The sequence below is a fragment of the Maniola hyperantus genome, chromosome 20, assembly GCF_902806685.2.
Source record: "Maniola hyperantus chromosome 20, iAphHyp1.2, whole genome shotgun sequence".
Taxonomy (NCBI): domain Eukaryota; kingdom Metazoa; phylum Arthropoda; class Insecta; order Lepidoptera; family Nymphalidae; genus Maniola; species Maniola hyperantus.
The window spans coordinates 5636263-5657041 of record NC_048555.1 but is presented as its reverse complement, the minus strand read 5'-3'; the positions used below and the strand labels follow the sequence as shown (position 1 = coordinate 5657041).

Here is a 20779-nt window from a genome sequence, read left to right as displayed (position 1 = left end):
CGACACCTTCAAAAGCTCAATCCTAACTGGTAATGGCTATAGATAGAGTCGGCAATTCGTGCAGAATAGCGGCATAATGGCGCTAGAGCAGTTCCTTTGAAAAAGAAACACTGAAGCCAATCAATCTGCATTCACAATCGTGTGAGTATCGACCTGAGCCCAGACGTGTTCGACGACCTCGACAATACGTCTTTGTATTAGAAATGTCTCTACAAACGGTTTTAACGACTAACGAACCTAAAAATTTCTAAACAGCCTTCTAAATTCGCTTGTTTAGTTTTTGCTAAGTACGTGCTATTCCAAAAACTTGGTTTAAAAAAAAAAGGGTTTGCAATGGCTGTAAAATTAATTTCTATCGAGTTTAGAAGGATGGTGTGTTCTGTGGGATTAACCTTCCTATATCGTAGGTGCAGAAACAATATGAATTGAATGTAAATTTTATCATTTAATATAGGATAAATAACAATGTTGAACAATGTGTGTTAAAAATTACACTTTTCCGAAATACTCGTACCACGTTGTAGCCGCAAACAGGCGAGTTGTGGAGCTGGAGAACAAAATGGTGAAGTTGCACGAAATAAAATTTTACAGGAGGCGCAAAAAACGAATGAAGATTGGAATTTATTCCATTTATGGGGTAGGTCCTACCTAAGTAAGTATAGGCACTTTGTAGATCCAAACAATTTTTTCATATTATTATCTAGGTACGAATAACAATATTGTTATTCATAGTGATAAATGATGTATCCAACGCGCTGTATTGATGCAATGGACATGCAGTTACATGAAATGCACCCGGGGTTAAAATACGATTTTTAATGGCACAAACAAGTATCCGCATAAAAACGTCAATACTTCAAGTAATTTTGGCGCAACTCCAAAAAAAAAGCGCCCCGAAATTGAAACAAATCCATTAACTTCGGGTTATAACGTCAAAAGTATTTTATCGCAGTGCAGAGAATCGTCAATCGAATCGTTACGGCGAATAGTTTAGAATGACTTCATTTGAAATACGTGGAGGGTGACTTCAATAACGGATAGGAATACCGAATACGTACCTATTTGTTAGTCTCTCTGTGTCCCTCTTCATAGAAAATACACTAGTAGTTGCCTGTGATTTCGTCTGCGCGTAAAGGGTATCTTGAACTGACACAAACTGCTGCGAACTACGACCATAATGTGTCCTACGCGGTTTTAAGCAGGGATTCACACCTGATCAGGTCCAGGGGTGTTTTCGTGGATAATGTTTAAAATAATATAAATGCTTAGCGGTCAAAAGAGCAAGCGCCAGGCGGGTCACCTGATGTTAAGTGATTACCGCCGCCCATAAACATTTGCCGTACTAGAGAAACCGCCAATGCGTTACCGGTTTTTCAGGAATTTGTTGATCCGCCCCTTGAATGGCCATGTTGAAATCCAGTGGGAACACCGCCGAAGGGAGTTGGTTGGTGCCACAAGTTAATTTTATCTTGCCGCTTGGTTTACTCGGCGTGGTACGAGCCTTCGACCGAGAGAGTCGTGATCCGCAGACACACCTGCAAGCTGATCGTCTCATGAGCCACTGTGCATCCTTCTTGTAAAAAGTTGCAATTCAAGGAACTGTATCGAAGCGTTCAAAAATTTTGTAGGGATACTAACTTATACATGCTTCATAGTTGCTTGATTGCTTGTATCAAAAGTCGTACATGCGTTTTTTGTGACGTTCTAATGATTACGCTTTGTGTTTTTCGAATTCTTTAGCTAAGTAGTTTCCGTGGGACTAAAAGTTTTATTTAGGTGTATAGTTAAAAACTTTGCAGGGCTATAAGATAGATATACCTATAGCTATAAAGCACCGCAAAAGTTCCCATAAAATCGGTTTAACTAGTTATAGTTATTAGACAACCGAGGACAAACCAAGGCTGTTTGATTTTTAATACCGGGAAAATAGCCAGACGAGCATAATTCAATTATTTCAAAATCACAGACATGACACTTTATTTATAAGTATGTATACAGATTTTTTAACATGTAGCTATTGTGTCTTTTTTGTAGTCGAATAATTAACTAATGTATCTTACAATGCTATTATTACAAGAATTGAAGTGTGATTGGATAACAAAATTAAATCTAATGGAATGATTTGATTCAACTTTTTTATCAGTTGGACATGAATAAAGTATATCTTCCACCCCTAAAGTGATTTTGTAAAGCGTACCTATCACAATATGTAGTAGAATACAGTAAACATAGAAGTTAAGCTAAGTAGGTACCTACTTGATTCAGATCTCGATACTGGTACTTAGTCAAAAGCCGATTTAATAAATTTGAAGGTCGACCTTTGACTGTTTACATACAAAAGACACTTCTAAGAAAGACCACAAATTCGTAAGACAGGTCGAAGGATTTGCCTTTGACTAATTTGGCATTCCTGAGAACTGCCTAGGCAAATCTAGATGTGCCAATCTTTAGGCTTTGTCTTGTTGTTCTATAACGTATAGACATTGTCTGGAAAGTAAGTTTCTTCTGCCAACTGTCTAGCCTTGGTCTGGCTATTCTTAAAGCGAAAATAAGTTCTGTACGTGCCTCAATAAATAATTGTCCGGGTAGACTTGTCCTACCTATTCATATCACTTGTTTACAACTAAGTCTACGCTTCACAGCGATAAGGCCGCTGATTGTATGTAAGTCTAACCTAAGTCTAGGTACGTCTTTTAAGGCAGACTTGTGTTAACGACATCATTCGTACTTACATTTAGTACCTACTGAAAACTTATTTGCGTTATTTGCTGCTCGTCTCGTACCTAAACTAAGTTCGCATCTTCTCATCAGTCGCACCGTGATTCCTTGCGTCGATCAGCTGTCGTCAAGATACGAATACTAACTTTAAAATGTTCAAAACAATTGCACACAATTTAACAATTCATTTAAAGCATAATATAATTCGAATTGCACTAATATCATTCTCAGCCGAACCTACTAGTAAGTATGAAATTGAATTGATAGCTAACCGAACCGGCATACCGACCTGACGTCGCCTGGCGCGAAATTATCTCACCAATAGCTATCTCAAGACTAAGTGGCTTCCAACCTAGTGTTGAATAACTTATAACGAAATCGATCGCTTGTCCCACTCTTGTAGAAAATAACATTGGGATAGAACATTCGTTATAGCTTCGGCCAATCCTGGTAACGGGAAAAAAAACCGGCCAAGTGCGAGTCAGGCTCGCGCAATGAGGGTTCCGTACTACAGTCGTATTTTTTCGACATTTTGCAGGATAATTCAAAAACTGATACACAAAAATAAATGAACATCTGTTTTAGAATGCACAGGTGAAGACCTCTCATATGATACCCCCACTTGATATAGTTGTCTTACTAAGAAAATTGAAAATACTAATTATTAGTTCATGACCACAATTTAATTTTTTTTGTGTAATGTAAACCACAAATTCACGGTTTTCAGTCGTGGCTTGTCTTGATAATAAATTGTGCCAAATCGTGTAGTCTACTAACCGAGTTCCAATAGTTTTGAATGCGATTTATTTCATAGTTTATACAACTAATGCCATTATACATTTGTCCAGCGGCGCGTAAACAAACTGACAGCTTTATTATAGCGCGCTATTACAATGGCTTCACAATAAATATTGTTTTGGATTCAATTCTAAACGTATGTCAATTTTAAAACGTTATTGAATAAAAATAAACTGCCGTATCTATCACTTTGAATGGATTGAGTACTTGGTATATTTATTGTGTTTTGTAAAATATAAATGTTACATACCTAGGTAATACTATTAAGTAGGTAAGAGTTAAGACTTACGTCTTGGCGGGCATTATCGTCGTTTCCATCGATAGATGCAGCATTCTTATAATTTTTATGATAGTGTTTTTATCTACACTTCAAGGAAATCAAGGAAAGGACTTCTACACCCAGGGAGAAGCAGGTTCGAATCTTGCCGGATCCACAATTTTATTTTATGTCTCGGTATTTTAAAGAATACGGCGAACGAAAAAGCATAGAAATATTTCGTACGTTCCACTATAGCGTTACGAAAACTCTACCGTAGTGGGCGGTGCACTCTACCACTCACGTCTTCAATCGGTTGTTGCTTCATAACTCTATCACTGTGAATCGGCCAATCATGGCAGCGGTCAGAGTCGCATCACACAGTAAGAACCAATCATTAATCTATTGCGATTTACGCTAATTGAATTGGTTTAAGTAACGTGTTTAACTGACTTTAGTTTGCGGCCCCTATTTTCACACGACAAATTGTTAGAAACGCGCCTTCTACGCTTTGTCGTTCACTGATTGTATACGTTTAATTTTAGTTAAGTAAGAATGTTATAGTTATTTTAGGAAAGAACACGTAGCTCTCTATCTGATTCCATGTTATAATTTGCACCACGATTTCCTCCACGTACTCCCAACCAGTTGTAATTCGACAGAATCAAATTAACGTGTCAGCTAGCTCGTTTTTCTTACGAAACTTGTGTTTTAGCTCTCACGGAACTTTGTTAATTTAATTTTGATTTTTTTCCCTTCCGCCAAGATGTTCCACCTGAGAGGAATTAAGCTTTTTCATGGACTGCATGGTACTTAGAGAATTATTAACAAAGTTTGCATACAAAACCGGCTTATACTTAGCAATTTTCTGCTTAAAGGAGGGTGCTTGGAGATTTTTAGTGCATATTTGGTTTATACAAATTGTCCTAATAACATTAAAAACTACCTACTACCGGCTTCAGTCTGTGGAATATCTAAAAATCTACATATGTATAATTTTATGATAGTGTTTTACCAACACTTCAAGAATATTTCTAAATAACATATCAAAAATTGCAGAACCGGCAGGATTCGACCCTGCGCGCTGCGTCTTTCTTGGGTATCACGCATGGAGTGCCTTTGACCAAGGCCATGGTTCCCTTACTAGCCGCCAGTATCAATTTTTTTTAAATATTTTTATTTAGTACCCACTCTAAGCAACTGAGCAATTTTTTAACTTCGGTTATTAATGATTTACAGACTAACGGTTTTCTGCCCAGTTTTGCCTTTATAAGCTTGTTGAAGAGTAATGAGAAATACCTACTCAAGCATTGCTTATTTAGATTCTTAAAACAAAATACAGTAAGTTAATACAGTAAATTCGTACTACTGATTTCAATTTCAATTTTATACTCGTTTAGGGTACAAATCCACAAAATTATCTGTGTATTATAAAGTGACACAAAATGGTTATGCTAGTTCCCGAAATAGAGTACTCGGCAAGGGTTAATAGGAGGGATTTTACACTCATTTCGGGCAAAATCATGAAAATCAGTGACTTAAGATGGTTACAGTAGGTGGTAGTTCCCGAAATAGTGTCTGCTCGGTAAGGGTTAAAAGGGGGGATATAGCGTCGAGTTACAGTAGTCTTGCGGAACTACCTGCCTGCGATGAACCGGGCGAGCTTCCTAATTAGTAAGGGCAAAATGACCTTGATGATTATGAAAAAAATCACTCTATTTGTAGTTATCAGTTATCGCAGCACCTAATAAAAAGGATGATTGCGATAAATACTACTTCTTGGAGTAAAAAAAATCATTATAGTTCGGAGTCGTTTAGTGCAATATCGCTAATGTTTTTAATTCCATATACTAATTTTACACTCATTTTGGGCAAAATCATGAAAATTAGTGACGTAAGACGGTTACAGCAGGTGTTAGTTCCCGAAATAAAGTCTGCTCGGCAAGGGTTAATAGGGGAGGATGTCGTTAATTCAGCTCCTTAGCGGCGCGCGATATCGCGTCGGGTTACAGCAGTCTTGCGGAACTACCTGCCTGCGGTGAACTGGGCAAGCTTTTAACCTAATTAGGGGGGGAAAAAGACTCTTGGACCTTGGTGAATTTGCAAAATTTAAAAAAATACGCCGTTTGTACGGCAGTAGTGTAAGTATTTCAATGTTGAAGACGATTGTGATTAGCTACTAGCTTTTTTTAGTGGTTGATTGATGGAATATTACGACTTGGGCACACTAAATACTTACACACAAAAGCATTGAAGTGTTTTTTTTTTTGCAAATAAGTAGTAGGTATATTTTCATATTATTGTTTCAACATGACTTACCTACCACCTCTTTTTCCTACAACTAAGCGTAAAAGCCTGTTTTAGGAGGTAGGTATGAAAATAGTGTCACAGGTGGGGTTTGAAGGTCCCGAACTCCAGACCCTACTCGGGATACTATATTTTCGTTACTCGTACTCCGACTAAAAACAGGTACAAAGTTTTATGCTAATTCTTACAGAGTTAGTCAAAATAGTTTCCTCAAAATAGAGTCTACTCGGTAAAGGTTCCTTTTCAACAAAATTGTAAATTGAACACTGCGTGTTATGACACCCACTACTAAAATATGATCGTGTCATGCGCCATGCGAGAAAATGTAAAGAGATTTTATGACTACACGAAAATTGTGAACAGTGCAATAAAACTTAGACCATACGTGCCACTTTGAATTTCATAACGTCGACAATTAAACGTCGTTTATTTAATTTCTGCGCTGTTTTCAGGGTTCCGTACCCGAAGTGTGCGAACGGAACCCTATTACTAAGCCTCCGCTGTCTGTCTGCCTGTCCGTCAGTCTGTCAGCTGGCGGTATCTCGTGAACCGTAATAGGTAGAGAGTTGAAATTTTGTGAAAGTCACATTCTGTGAAAATTTCAACTCCCTAGTCCTAGTCCTATACCTACCACGGTTCAAGAGATAGCCGCTGACAAGCTTAGAGATGCAAAGACGGACGGACGGACAGCGAAGGCTTAGTAATACGGTCCCGTTGGCACCCTTCGGGTACGGAACCTGGAAAATGTAAGACCAAGATAAATAATGCTTGTTTCGTGCGCCAAGCGAGGAAAATGTAAAGAGATTTTGTGACCACAGGCAAATTGTGAACAGTGCAATTAAACCTAGACCATACGAACCGACCATAGACGCCACAGAACGCGAGGCCTGGACTTATTTGCATTGCGGTGGCGGCCACTTTGAATTTCATAACGCTGAAAGACAATTAAACGTCGCTTTTTTAATACCTACGCCGTCTGTTTTTATATTTTTTTCCGAAGCTTTATTTAAATACGGACACTCTGAACACAGATTGTGTGATTCAAATAATTTCATGCCTATTATTTATTAATTTGACTGATTGCAAAAGCTTTTACTATGCAAGCTGCTATTCTAGGTCATATAATATCATGATCAACCCATCGCCAGCACGCTACTGAGCGCTCAATATATTATCCTCTTGGAATGGGAAGAGTTTATCCATAGTCTACTACGCTGACCAAGTATGGATTGGCAGACACTAGGTATATGGATGTCCTTATATTACAAACCTTAGCCTAGGTAGGTACCTATAGTATACCTATAGTACGCGAAAGGTCAAGATGGCAATTGGGAAGGGAACGCCCCTCACACCCGCACATCCCCCGCACTAACAAGGTGCGGGCGAGCGCGGGTGACGTGTGGGTGTGCGGGGCGTCCCCCCGCTCCCTATTGCCATCTAGACCTGTCACGTACTATACGCACTTACTTAGAGTGGAGGTAACATGGAGTGTTTAGGATAGGAAAATTAGTAATTCAATATGGCGGAGACTCCAAGATGGTGAAGATTAGGTAGAGGTTTTAGACCTCTACCTATTTATAGATTAATGAATTTAGTCAGCTTGTCTATGTTGATGATGAGAACAAAATAATGAAAAATGTTCGGTTCGGTAAAAATTCGAACAAGATTAAAACATGTCGAACAATTCGGACCACACGCATTTTGTGAAGTGTGCATTTATTGCTAAACCAGAAGTTCGACGCACTGAGTGTGTTTGGCGCATTGCGGTTACATTGCACCCATAAATTGAGTTATTTTTACAATTTTACTAATGAAGCCTACCTATGGGCTTATTAAATCCCTTCCAGGCGCTTCTATCTAAGGGTCATTTCCACAGGAGAAAGTAATAGTTACGAATTCGTTCAATTGCAGTCTTTGAAAATATGCATTGTAACTTGTGAACATCTGGGGAAGCCTGGTGTCGGAATGAATAGTGCTTTGAGTGTGTTTTACAGGATTTATGTTTTTTCGCGTGGGGGTGATGAGTTGCTTGCTTTTCCTTCGTCTGTAGTAGCAGGAAAGCGGGCAGTGCATATCGCATACTATACAGATTTATCTGGTTTAGCAGATCATATCGAAAGCTTGTTGTTTCTTTTGCGTGGAATGCTTCTGTCCTACGTTGATTTTGAACCAGAAGTTTGAAAATGGAATATTGATAAGTTCCAGTGCTTCCAGCAAACCTATCAATAATGCATAAAAAATAAGTTTTCACGCGCCATTTTAAGGTTTTTAGGTTTTTAGCTTTACGGCGGTTACGATAGCTATTATGACGTAGGCATCCGCTAAGAAAGGATTTTTGAAATTTCAACCCCTAAGGGGATGAAATAGGGGTTTGAAATTTGGGTAGTCCACGCGGACGATTTCGCGAGCATAAGCTTGTTCTTCTATAGGTACCTACTTACTTTAAAGAATTGAATTTGAGACTCTAGTATTTGAGTATTTCTACCTCCTATATTCTTTTAGGTACTCAATTCAGGGATACTTGGACACTTGGACAGCCCCGACAAAAATTATGCTAGCGGTCAAGTGCTAACAAAATAATGTTAACAACTTTATTTTTAGTTTGCCTACGTTTTACTTTCGCCCACAAATAGGGCGTTTCGTGTTGTGCTCCACCATCCCAGTTTTCAGTCCGCCTTCGTTGTTAAAACGTGTCAAGTGCACTCGTAACATTGTGAAAAACAGACGTAGATGGTGCTTTATCACAAATCAAAAAGTACCTACGACATATTTTTTAAAGAATGTTAACCACGCTATTAACCACGTATATAAGCTGTGATAGCCTAGTGGTTAGGACGTCCGCCTTCTAATCGGAGGTCGGGGGCTCGATCCCGGGCACGCACCTCTAACTTTTCGGAGTTATGTGCGTTTTAATTAATTAAATTATCATTTGCTTTAACGGTGAAGGAAAACGTAAGGAAACCTGCATGCCTGAGAGTTCTCCATAATGTTCTCAAAGGTGTGTGAAGTCTACCAATCCGCACATGGCCAGCGTGGTAGACTATGGCCAAAAGCCCTTCTCACTCTGAGAGGAGACCCGCGCTCTGTAGTGAGCCGGTGATGGGTTGATCATGATGATGATGATGTTAACCACGCTAATCATCACTATCAATATTAAAAAAACGAATGTGTGTTTGTTTGTTGGTTGTTCTTCAATCACGTCGCAACGGAGCAACGGATCGCCGTGATTTTTGCATGGGTATAGTTAAAGACCTGGAGAGTGACATAGGCTACCCTATTATTTTTATCCCGAAAAATCAAAGAGTTCCCACGGGATTTTTAATAATCTAAATCCACGCGTACGTAATCGTGGGCATCAGCTAGTACCTAATATTTCCGTTTCCCCTCCCCTCCAAGTAAGCGTAAAGCTTGACTTGGTACGACAATAGTGCAATGGGTGGCGCTTGCACCACCAACCTTTCAGAATTCAGTCCGGTCCTGTAACCATTGAGCTATTGAGGACATACGGTCTTGTCCAGAAGACAAATTTCGTTTGCAAACCAAACTATCTCTGTATCTTCGTCAAAATCGGTCAAAAAGATGAGCCGTGACAAGGCAACAGATAGATAGACAGACAGACGAAAACACTTTGTAGTATCTACGCTGCAGGATGCAAGTCACCAGTATAATAATGGGTGTATAATTCTGAATAAATTGTTTTTTCGTTTATTTACTTTTAAGTATACCTACCTACGCGGCGAATCAACGTTTTTAGGACTAGGTGGGATACATAATAATAACATTATTACCATTAGGTAAACCTGAAGCGTGGGTCCTTTGTATACGTTATATTAACTCTTTGAGTTTTTCCATTCCTTCCGGAGTTGAATATTTTATGTTGGAGAACTTTTGACGAAGTTTTGCGGAAACGCAAACGTAATACTCTCCTTAAGTACCTAGACGAAATCTTTCGAGCTGTCTTATTAAAATAGTAGGATATGAGGGTTCATTCATGCTACACTGTGCACGGGTCGGCTCGTGCCGCGTGCGCTACTGGTCGGGGTTTTCGCAAATATTTGCGGTTTTCTATTTTGTTCACTATACCGTGTTTTGCCAACCCTTCATATTGAATTCATAGATGATTACGCTATTTTGCTGTACTTGTATTGTATCTATACTTGTACGAAGGTTGATTTAACAGTGGATTTAACAGGGGATTTAACAGTGATCTTGGGTAGGTAGGTAAGTCACTAAAAGCTAGCGCGCACCACGATTTGTAAGATAATAATGTAATGGCGATAATACTTAATTTCGTAATCGTCGTTAAAACTAAAGCTACGAGGGGCCAAACGCGCCCAGGCCTGTGAGGAGAAACTAATAAATATTTCAATAGACGACTTTACCTAACAATTTTAAAGTTAGCGATTAAAATTTAAACCTTATCAATATTGCCATGATATATACTTAATATAGTGCGTACATTTTGAGATCTCACTCACCATTTTAAATCTGTGTAAACTGTTATGTCAAAAGTACGGTTCACCTTTAAATTAACGGCTAAAATCGTACTTTTGACATGACAGTCGAAACATAGAGTTAAAATGAAGAATGAGATCTCAAAATGTACGCACTATACCAGTCATCATCATCATCATCATCATCATCATCATTATCATCATCATCAACCAATAGACGTCCACTGCTGGACATAGGTCTCTTGTAGGGACTTCCACACGCCACGGTCTTGCGCCGCGCCGCCTGGATCCAGCCATACCAGTAATTAGAACTAAATAACTCTGCTGAGGAACAAAATAACAAAAATGCACCAGTAATAACTGTACCAATAAAATTTTCCAAACATGCATAATATTTTCTCGACGAAGTAGGACAAGCTATCGATCTCGGTTAGGTTATTCAGCACGAAGGCTCGAAGCCACTTAATCTGAGATGTTGCATTTGCTGAGATAATTTCACGCCAGCCGACGTTACGATGGCATGTCGGTATGATATCGAATCAATTTCATACCTAGGTTTGGTTGCATAGACATAACTGGAAAGCAACTATTCGTTGCTATTCAGTTGGTAGTCCGTTGTGTAACTAGGGGTAACTTATGAACTCCGATGTACATACGGACGACTGCAATACATGTGCATTTGTAGATCTAAGCACTGCATCATTTATTGAGAAATGGGTGTAGTTGTCTTAATGTAGAGAAAATATTGGGAAAACGTTGTGATAGAATTAGAAATTCCAAGTTCATATTAAAGACAAAACAGTGAATTTCGCCTAATTTATATAATAACTAGATGATACCCGCGACTTTGTCTGCGTGGATTTAGGTTTTTAAATGGGAACTCTTTGATTCTCCGGGATAAAAAGTAGCCTATGTCCTTCCCCGGGATGCAAGCTATCTCTGTACCAAATTTCGTCAAAATCGGTTGAACGGTTGGGCCTTGAAAGGCTAGCAGACAGACAGACAGACACACTTTCGCATTTATAATATTAGTATGGACAGTTGACTGTTTGTACATTGCTACTACGACTGTGGAAATATTCGGCCTACTCTACGATAAAATGAGAGTTTGACTTGAGAATAGTGATAGTGATTCGTGTACTTATAAAAGTCATTGCCTTTGAAGTCATTATCAAGTTAATAAGTAACAGACTCACTAACAAAACACATCACTTTACGAAAACAGTAAAAATAAAACTGGCAGCAAGAAGGTCTGATCTGATTATTTTTTCAACGAAGCAAGACGTGTGATCGATAACGTTAGGTTATTCTGGTTAGGTCGGGAGTTACTTAATCTACGATGGTGCACTTGTCGAGATAATTTCAAGCCACGACGCGACGTCAGGATGGTATGCCGGTATATATCTACTCTATTTTATACGTAGCGACTAGCGCCAGTAGCGAACTATTCGTGCATCTCAACTTATGGCTTTCTTATCGGGAATTTTGGAATGGCAGAACATTTAGTTATGGGTAAGTGGTAACAGTAGCCTGTGACATGCTTTCCATCTAAGATAAATGCTTTAGCAGATGAAACTGTAGTCCGCGACAGGTCGAGATGGCAATCGGGGTATGAGGCGGGGGGGGGGGGGGACGCCCCGCACACTCGCATGTCACCTGCGTTATCCTGCACCGGGTTACGGCACGAGGGCAGTGCGGGTATGCGGAGCGTCCCCACCCCGATTGTCATCTCGACCTGTACCTACTATACTTACCTACCTCGTTGTATTAAGGTCAAACTTAAAATTATTGTTGACAATGGTTTAACAATTAACCACGGCTTTCCTCACAGAATGAAAAGACTTTGGCCATAGTCTACCGACCTTATAGGTGGGAGTTTGGATATACAGGGACAATTTGGAGATATAATTTCTAAATTGTCTCTTGTCTGGTCTGGTGGTAGACTTCGGTGTACTTGCATAAAATTAAATTTTACTAGACGTGCAAATTGCAATAAACTTAATGATAACTGTTGAAACTCTACTGTATATTATTACCTTTTTGATCGAAATCACGAATTTTGGGCTCAATTTTAGCACAGTTACAACTGGCCATTTTCTTGGAAATGAGTTCAAGTTTGTGTTCATTGATCGGAAATCGGTGTAAGTAGGTACATACTAAACGGGAAAATAAAATTCTTAAGTCCCAATGTGACTCAAGAAGATTTTTTTCCCGTTGAGTCATAGTGTTACTCACGGGAGTGTGACTCTACGGGAACAACCCTTTTGTTCGCCTGCTCGCAGCATTTAGCTTCTGATACCCCGAAAACCCGTAGCCTGTTATTACCTTGGGTGGATTCCTAGAACTCATTATTGGCGTTAGTGTAGAGATTGAATTCATCTATAGCTTTTCCACATTTCCAGGTATTCCGGAGCGGATAGGCTTGATTTTCGTACAATTTATTATAAACTAGTAGACCTGCTTCGGCCGGGATCGCTTAATCTGAAAATGGATATAATTTTCGTAATCATAATAATGGAGAGGGCTATGTTAGGAGTTTCCCTGAGGGATAAGATCCGAAATGAGGAGATCCGCAGGAGAACCAAGGTCACTGACATAGCCCAAACTATTAGCAAGCTGAAGTGGCAGTGGGCAGGTCATGCCTGTTGTAGAGGCGATGGCCGTTGGAGCCGGAAAGTCCTTGAGTGGAGACCGCGTTTAAGCAAGCGTAGTGTGGGACGCCCTCCAGCACGATGGGCCGACGACGATATAAAGAGGCTGGCGGGAACTGGCTGGATGAGGAAGGCTGAGGACCGGGTGTGGTGGCGCTCTTTAGGGAAGGCCTATGCCTGATGATGATGATGATATTGATGATGAATAAAAATAATGGTGTCCATACATTTTGTCAAGACAGCAGGAACTTGCAATCTTCAACTACATATACCTAATTCTTATGTAATATGTAAGTACGTTTTGATAACAGAGACGTCAGCCTTCTATTGTGGCGGTCAGGGATTCGATCCCGGGCACACACCTATAACTTTTGCTGCTTAAAACGCAAGTAACACCGAGTTATAAGCGTTTTAAGCAATTTTAATGTCACTTACTTTAATGGTGAAGGAAAATACCGTGAGGAAACTTAGATGCCTGAAAGTTTTCCCTAAAATTCTCAAAGGCGTGTGAAGTCTGCCAATCCGCATTTGGCCAGCGCGGCGGCGGCGTGGCGGATGATGATTGATGGATTCTGAGATGGGACTCATCATACTCAGTGGCCGGTGATGGGTTGATCATCATGATGATAACAGACTAACATTCGCTTAAGTATTGCGCAAGACACGCCTTTTACAGTACTGAAAGAGAAGTACGTCTCCTGCTTTCAATTTCGAGTTTGGAACTTAAAAAACCTGGATAATGAGAACGTACGAATTACGTTTCATCGTGAATAACAGTAGTCCTAGATTTCTGCTGTGCCACAAATCAAAATGTACGACGTTACATGATGAAACGTAAACCGGCAGCCTTTGTGCCGTCACATTAACTCTTTGTGTTATTCTTTTCACATCGGATGGAATATTTATGGTTACATGCGAACCTTTTTACGTAAATTCGCAAAAATGGGACGTGACTAAGATTTAGCCTATTTGTTGTTTCCCATTTCGTTTGATAACTTTGTACTTACCTTAACTTGCCTATACCTATTTTGCATTTTTGTCTATAATTTTTTTAATGATTATGAATTATGATCATTAACTATACAATAATAAATCACGCTGACAAGTGGTAAAATACAAAACCCTAATTTGTGTTCCCGAGCAAAAGTTTAGAATCACATCAAAATGGCGCTGTCCGTCATTAACTTGCAAATTAGGTATATTAGGTGTATTAATTTGAGAGTTTTTGTACCGACTCGCACTTGACCGAGTTTTTAATGCCAAATGGATTATAATTTTATCATCATACAGTCGGCCAAATATACATGATATTATACCTACCCGGCTGTAGTCCTTGGCGAGTCACCGCGTTTCGTAATGATTCATATTTCAGGAAGTCTCAAGGGCTTAAAGCTATGAAACAGGCAAATTCGTTTTAATATCATTCTCATACCTACTGGATTTTCTGAGTATACCTCCTCATGGCTACTGGTTTTTGCAATATACGAGGGTTTAGATGACTAGATGGGAACCCTGAATAAAAATCACTAAGTTTTTCATAAAAAAGCAATTCCGTTATATCCACCTAAAGATAAAAAGGCATAAGACATTGTAGGGTACAAGTTGTACCTAAGTTACACAACAGTGTGGTACAGACATTCACTCATTAATTCATCTATATATATATAAAATTTAAAGTCCTGAGTGACTGACTGACTGACTGACTGATTCACAGCGTAAACCGCTGGTCCTAGAGACATGAAATTTTGAGGGTGTGTTCTTTGTAAAGAGTAGGTATCCACTAAGAAAGGATTTCTCGAAATTCCATCCCTAAGTTAAATAGGGGATGCAAGTTTGTATGAAAGTCCATCATTTTTCAACATGAAAATTGGTATTTTCGGTCACAAATGAAGAAATACGTGTTCCAGGATTTTTGTAAATTCAACCCCTACCTCGATTTTCTAAATTCCACCCGAGTGAAGCCAGGGCGGGTCAGCTAGTTCATTGTATATGTACAACTATTTAACAGGAATGACTCTAGAAAATAAGTCTCAGCGAACCATTAGAAAAAGTCGAGAAAGTCTGCATGCAATGCAAAGTGTCTTTGATAAGTGGATATTCTCGCCTCGAACCACTACAGTTCGCCGTTTAAAATTCTTTATGATATAAATAAAACTTTTCCGCAAAATATAAAGCAATTTTAAAATGTACACACGGTTTATTTCCTCGCCTTTCCAGTTTTTCTCAAGACGTCGCTCTGAGACGGCAGAACACGTGTCGAGTGTTTTTTGATACCCAAGTCCCTGGAATTTAGTTCTCCCTCCGCTGACCATTTATTCGCCTGTGACAAAATAACAAAACAGCATTATTTTGCAGCTAGGAAAGTAGGAAAATCTCGCACTTCCATGCTTTTATTAACAGGATGTTCTTGATATCGATATCGTTTGGAGTCAACGCTTGCAATTTTTAACCACTGGATACCATTAGATAATTATTAATTTCATTTTTTTTAAATAGATATAGCGAGCAAACGAGCAGGCGGGTCATCTGATGTTAAGTGATTACCGCCGCCCATGAACATTTGCAGCACCAGAGGAACCGCCGATGCGTTGCCGGCTTTTTAGGAATTTTTTGGTCCGCCCCTTGAATACCCCCATGTTGTACATAGGTACTGTTTTAATAGATTTAATAGTCTAAAGTTATCTACACTGATTTCCTAAATGTTGTTAGGAAGGTTTACTTAAATTAGGTATATATTTGCGAAATTCAAATAAGCTCTGCAAGCTATAACTCCATTAGTGAATATTATTCCAACGCTTATCTAAGAGATCCAGAAAGAGAATTGCTTTGTCCACTATTTCATTTATGTATTTATCAGGTACTTATATGTCGATCTGGACGTTAATTATACCTAAATATTTTGATATTCTTTCTGTAACGTACGGTCTATACCTATATCACTTGTAGTCAGATATTTTACATGTTTGACATTGGTTAACTAATTTATTGCTGCCACGCGTTTTATGGGGCTGTATAATAATAATCAGTTATAACATAATCGTGTCAAAAATACATTCCAATTAAAGATTTGTATTCAAAGTTATTCCGGACAAGTTCACCGTCTATTTTACTCAATGCACGCGAACCTCAGAGGGGTGCGTTCTGTAGGGGGCAGGCACGGCTGGGATTTATAATTTATACCCTCAATTAATACGTCTCGTTGATTATTATTCGATCTTTGAAGTCATAACTAGCAATTCGATTCAAAAAATCTAGAGACCAAAACAACATGCACCACTATCAAATAACTACGAAATCAAACAAGTAGAACGAACCTTCATATACTTACACAATATATACATATTTTTTAAATTAAAAATATTACAATAAAACTTAAAGCTAGCCTTATCTAATTACCATATATAAATACTGGCTGCATTTCCGCGCTGGACAGCCAGGCTGATTCGTTGCGCAAAAAATGAGCCAGCCCTTCTGTCACCAGATGAGGCTATTAATCGCGGTGCTATGTATAAATTGTTTACCATTCCTCATTATCAATCGATAGACGTCCCCGCCTGGACCTAGGTCTTTTTTAGGAACTTCCACACGGTCTTGCGCCGCTGAATCTAGCGGAATAATTATTAATTTGCTTAAAATATCATAAAAGTATAACTTTAACGTCTCTACATCTATTAAAACTCCTTTAAGTAGGTATTGTAAATGAGAAGTTAGTCCGAACGACGATTTTATTAAATTTCTGTAAGATAGAGATTTCTCGAACTTTTTATTGGCCTATTAATGTTCAGTTGAAGTAAGACTTGGTAGAACTGATACGTCTGAAAACTTTACATGCGAAAATTATTAAAACGAATCAAAAGATCTTACAAGAACAAGTATGAGTCCCGGAAATTGCTATTGCGCTGGAACCATGTCTCATTAATATCAAAATGACGTCATTTTGACGTCAGCCGAAATAAAATATCAGCTCGAAACTTCAGTCTAGTGCTGATGTCACTAAAATGGCGGTCACGCGTATTAGCAATTTGCGAGACTTATAGCGATCTAAGGCGCTCCGGGTGCGATACCAGGGAGACGCAGGTTTGAATTCTGTCGGTTCCGCAATTTTTGATAATATGTATCTAATCTATTTACTAAAATCTAAAAACTATTTAGAAATTTCCTTAAGTGTCGGTAAAACACTATCATAAAAATTATAAATGTTACAAGTAATATTTATTTCGAAGAAAATACTTAGGTACTTCCCTAATCCAAGCTTCCCTGATTCGGAGAGCATTTGGGGCAGGCCTGCATATTGACCTTTTTATCACGTAGGTTAACTTAACACAGAATATTTGTAAGTAAATAAGATAAATATCTATATATACTTTGAAGTGTGGTCCTGAATAGGTCATATTGTTTGACGAAATATATTTTTATCTTGGTAAATTTTACTCGTACAATATAGATTTTTTTACTTAAACTCGATGAATTAAATAAGTAACTAGGTACTTAGGTACCTACTCATACGAGTAGGTACTTATAACCAAGCTATTTTCAAAACATTTCCTAACACAAACATTTAAGGTCAAAGTTCCTAAGGAAAAGATTTTTCAAGCTGTATACGAGTACTAGCTTATGCTCGCGACTTCGTCCGCGTGGACTACACAAATTTCAAACCCCTATTTCACCCCCTTAGGGGTTGAATTTTCAAAAATCCTTTCTTAGCGGATGCCTACGTCATAATAGCTATCTGCATGCCAAATTTCAGCCCGATCCGTCCAGTAGTTTAAGCTGTGCGTTGATAGATCAGTCAGTCAGTCAGTCAGTCAGTCATTCAGTCAGTCAGTCAGTCAGTCAGTCACCTTTTCCTTTTATATATTTAGATTTAAAGGTAGAGCACAACTTTAGTAAAGCAAGATCGTCTAAAATTATGGAACTTATCTTTATGTCTTACATTCAAGCAGCATCCGTGTGTGTAGCCGAATATATTATGATCCCATAAAAGCTTGAGCATTTAGTATCATTACAGATATCCGTATTTGTACACTAAATATGCCAAGTAAATATTATGTTTACTTGGTACTCACAAAGGAAGTTAATTCCTCCTAGATTTACGCATAGAGGGCATCCGAGTCATGCACTATAAATGTTTATTTTATTGATTTTCACACGGCCCTACTACAACTGCATCTCATACTTTTTTTTTTTTTTTTTACTTGACTAACACCAAGCCATAGTTACTTCGACAAAGTTCCGAATTCCTCGAATTAAATTGCCAGGGAGCAACTTTACCGTATTAATAATAATGAATATGCCCAAACACCCCAGTGTTGGAATAAAAGTTTTTATTTCGATAAAGTTCCGCTCTCGTTTTACGTGTTGCGGGAGTTTGAACTTTGTGTTAGTAGCTTTTTTTTGTTTTGCTCTATCGGTTTCGTTGTGCATTTTATTTGTCTTAGTAACAATTGATTAATTTTGCTATGTGAAACAAAATCCGAGTTAATAATTACCTCGTGCTGATGCAAAATTTGCTTAAATTTTGAAAATTGCAATAACTCTAACCAAACTCTATCTGTCGTGTCTGTCTGTCAAATCAAATCTGTATAGGGTATAGTGACTATACCCTATACCGTGACTATACTATAGTCACGGTAATATTGGTATAGTTGACCAAGAATCATGAAATTTGGTAGGTAGCAATGTCTTATTGAAAGAAAAATGAATTTGTGATAACATCACTACATAAAATTACAATGTATTCACGAACAAATAATTAGTTTACTAAATCACATCATAGATGGCGCTTTACTAACTTGCAGTGTAGCACATAAAAGTGTTATCAAATAATCTCTTGTAAGATGGCACGGAACCATTCGTGTGCGAGACTCGCACTTGACGAGTTCTTTATATATACTCATTGGTAAATTGGCAGCAAAACGCGTACAAATAGAAAATAAACCTTTGTGACTTTATCCTGGCGTCAACCCCTCGAGATGTAGCAAACGAATTTTTAATTGGTCTCCGAAAAATACAAGCATTTCAAAAAGTTTTTTGTTGCTTAATTCGACCCTATAATTACGTAACGAATCTGAACCGGCAACGAGTTCAGATTTTTTCTGGAAGAGGGGAAGTAATAGCCTAATAGGAGATTTCGCAACGCATCGGCTTCGGGTCCCTACTGTAACAATCAGTGTCATAATCACAACCTTACGACTCGTTGAGCGTTACGCCCCCGAGATGTCGCTAACGAATTTTTAATAGGCCTTTCGGAAATATAAACAAAAGCCTAGCGGGCGGCCCCTTTAGAGTTTAATTGCAGGTTTAGGATATGCAGGCAGTTTTTTAACACGATTATGACGTCGCAGGGTCGTGGCTCGGGGCGAGGAGGGCTGCGTCACGTGCGAGGTCCGCACTCCGCAGCCCGACGCATGCGAGACCGCGGGGCGCCGGCGGCGCAGGCGCGCGCTAACCCCCCGGCCTCCCTCGTCCGTCAGTCTGCCGCCGGCCGTGGAGCGCCCTGCCTGTTCGGAGCGCCGAGTCGCGCGCCGCGAGTGTTCCCAACTCCGAGTGATGACGACTTGTGACTAGTGCAATGTTCGTGCTCCGCTGTGCCGTCGTCGCGGCCCTGTTCGCCGCCGCCGCCGCCGCCTGGCAGGAGAACGTCCGCCCCAAGGTCTTCGCGCAATTAGGTTAGTAACGACTCCCATGCCGTCAGATGTTAACGCTAACGAGTCCCTGTAACCTCCTGACAACTTGACAACTGCGCTTTAGCTACAGAACGGAAAAGCTCATGTTTATTTTGGTTGGTCACCACGCGTCTGAAAACATTTCACTGTGTTTATGTTTGTGGTGTTTTAGACATCAAGAGTTGCAACAACATAGTACTCGAAGAACAACATCGAATTGAACCTCACATTCACATTGATCATAATATTTACATGATCCTATTGAGACATATTTACGAATCTCAGACGAGACGTAAGAAGAAGTTGAGGAATGAGTTAGTCTCATGAACAGGAATTCCAATTAGTTTCCAATAACGATTCAATACGAAAGTAAGAATTCAATCAAACTTAAGCAATCTCAAAATTATAATGAAACCGATTCAAATCCTACAAGAAAGTATTTCACACACGATACCTATTGTTTAAGTGATTTCAATTAAAGTCAATTATGACGACTACTGACTAGACTAGACTTTAACCAGTAATGTTCTGTTAGTGCATTGTAATGTCTGTTGAAACGTACAATCCACGAGGCCGGATATTTAGAAAAACAATTTGTGCTACCAAACAACGAAGTTATTTCGAATTCCATAACGTTAAACCCGAATAATAGTACCGTCGCCGAAATTACGCCTTGTGGCACTCCAATAACGAGTCGCAGTCACGCAATAGTTCATCCTATGGGAATAAAGGCAGAGTGCACAACTAAATGAAAGCATTGTTTTATTGTGCAGTCTGCAATGCGGGGGACAGCCACGTGGCACTCATTAGTGCAGCACAAAGCAGAGCAGTTTGTCCTGCGTTTTGCAATGTTATGCCCGGATTAGCGATGCGATGTTTAACGGACTGGATGAAACTTTGTCTAACTTCTGCATTTGATGAGAACGCGTT

General features: G+C 39.1%; 1 protein-coding gene across 2 annotated transcripts in view; it reads left to right on the top strand.

The window, feature by feature from the left end:
- Sema1a (semaphorin 1a) overlaps positions 1-20779 on the top strand; it is a 474106-nt gene that overhangs the window by 17254 nt on the left and 436073 nt on the right. For both annotated transcript variants that reach the window (XM_034979239.2, XM_034979238.2), the window contains exon 2: positions 19529-19852. In XM_034979239.2, coding sequence (XP_034835130.1) covers positions 19756-19852 — 97 coding nt within the window. In that variant the 5' untranslated portion in view covers positions 19529-19755. The remainder of the gene's footprint in view (positions 1-19528; positions 19853-20779) is intronic.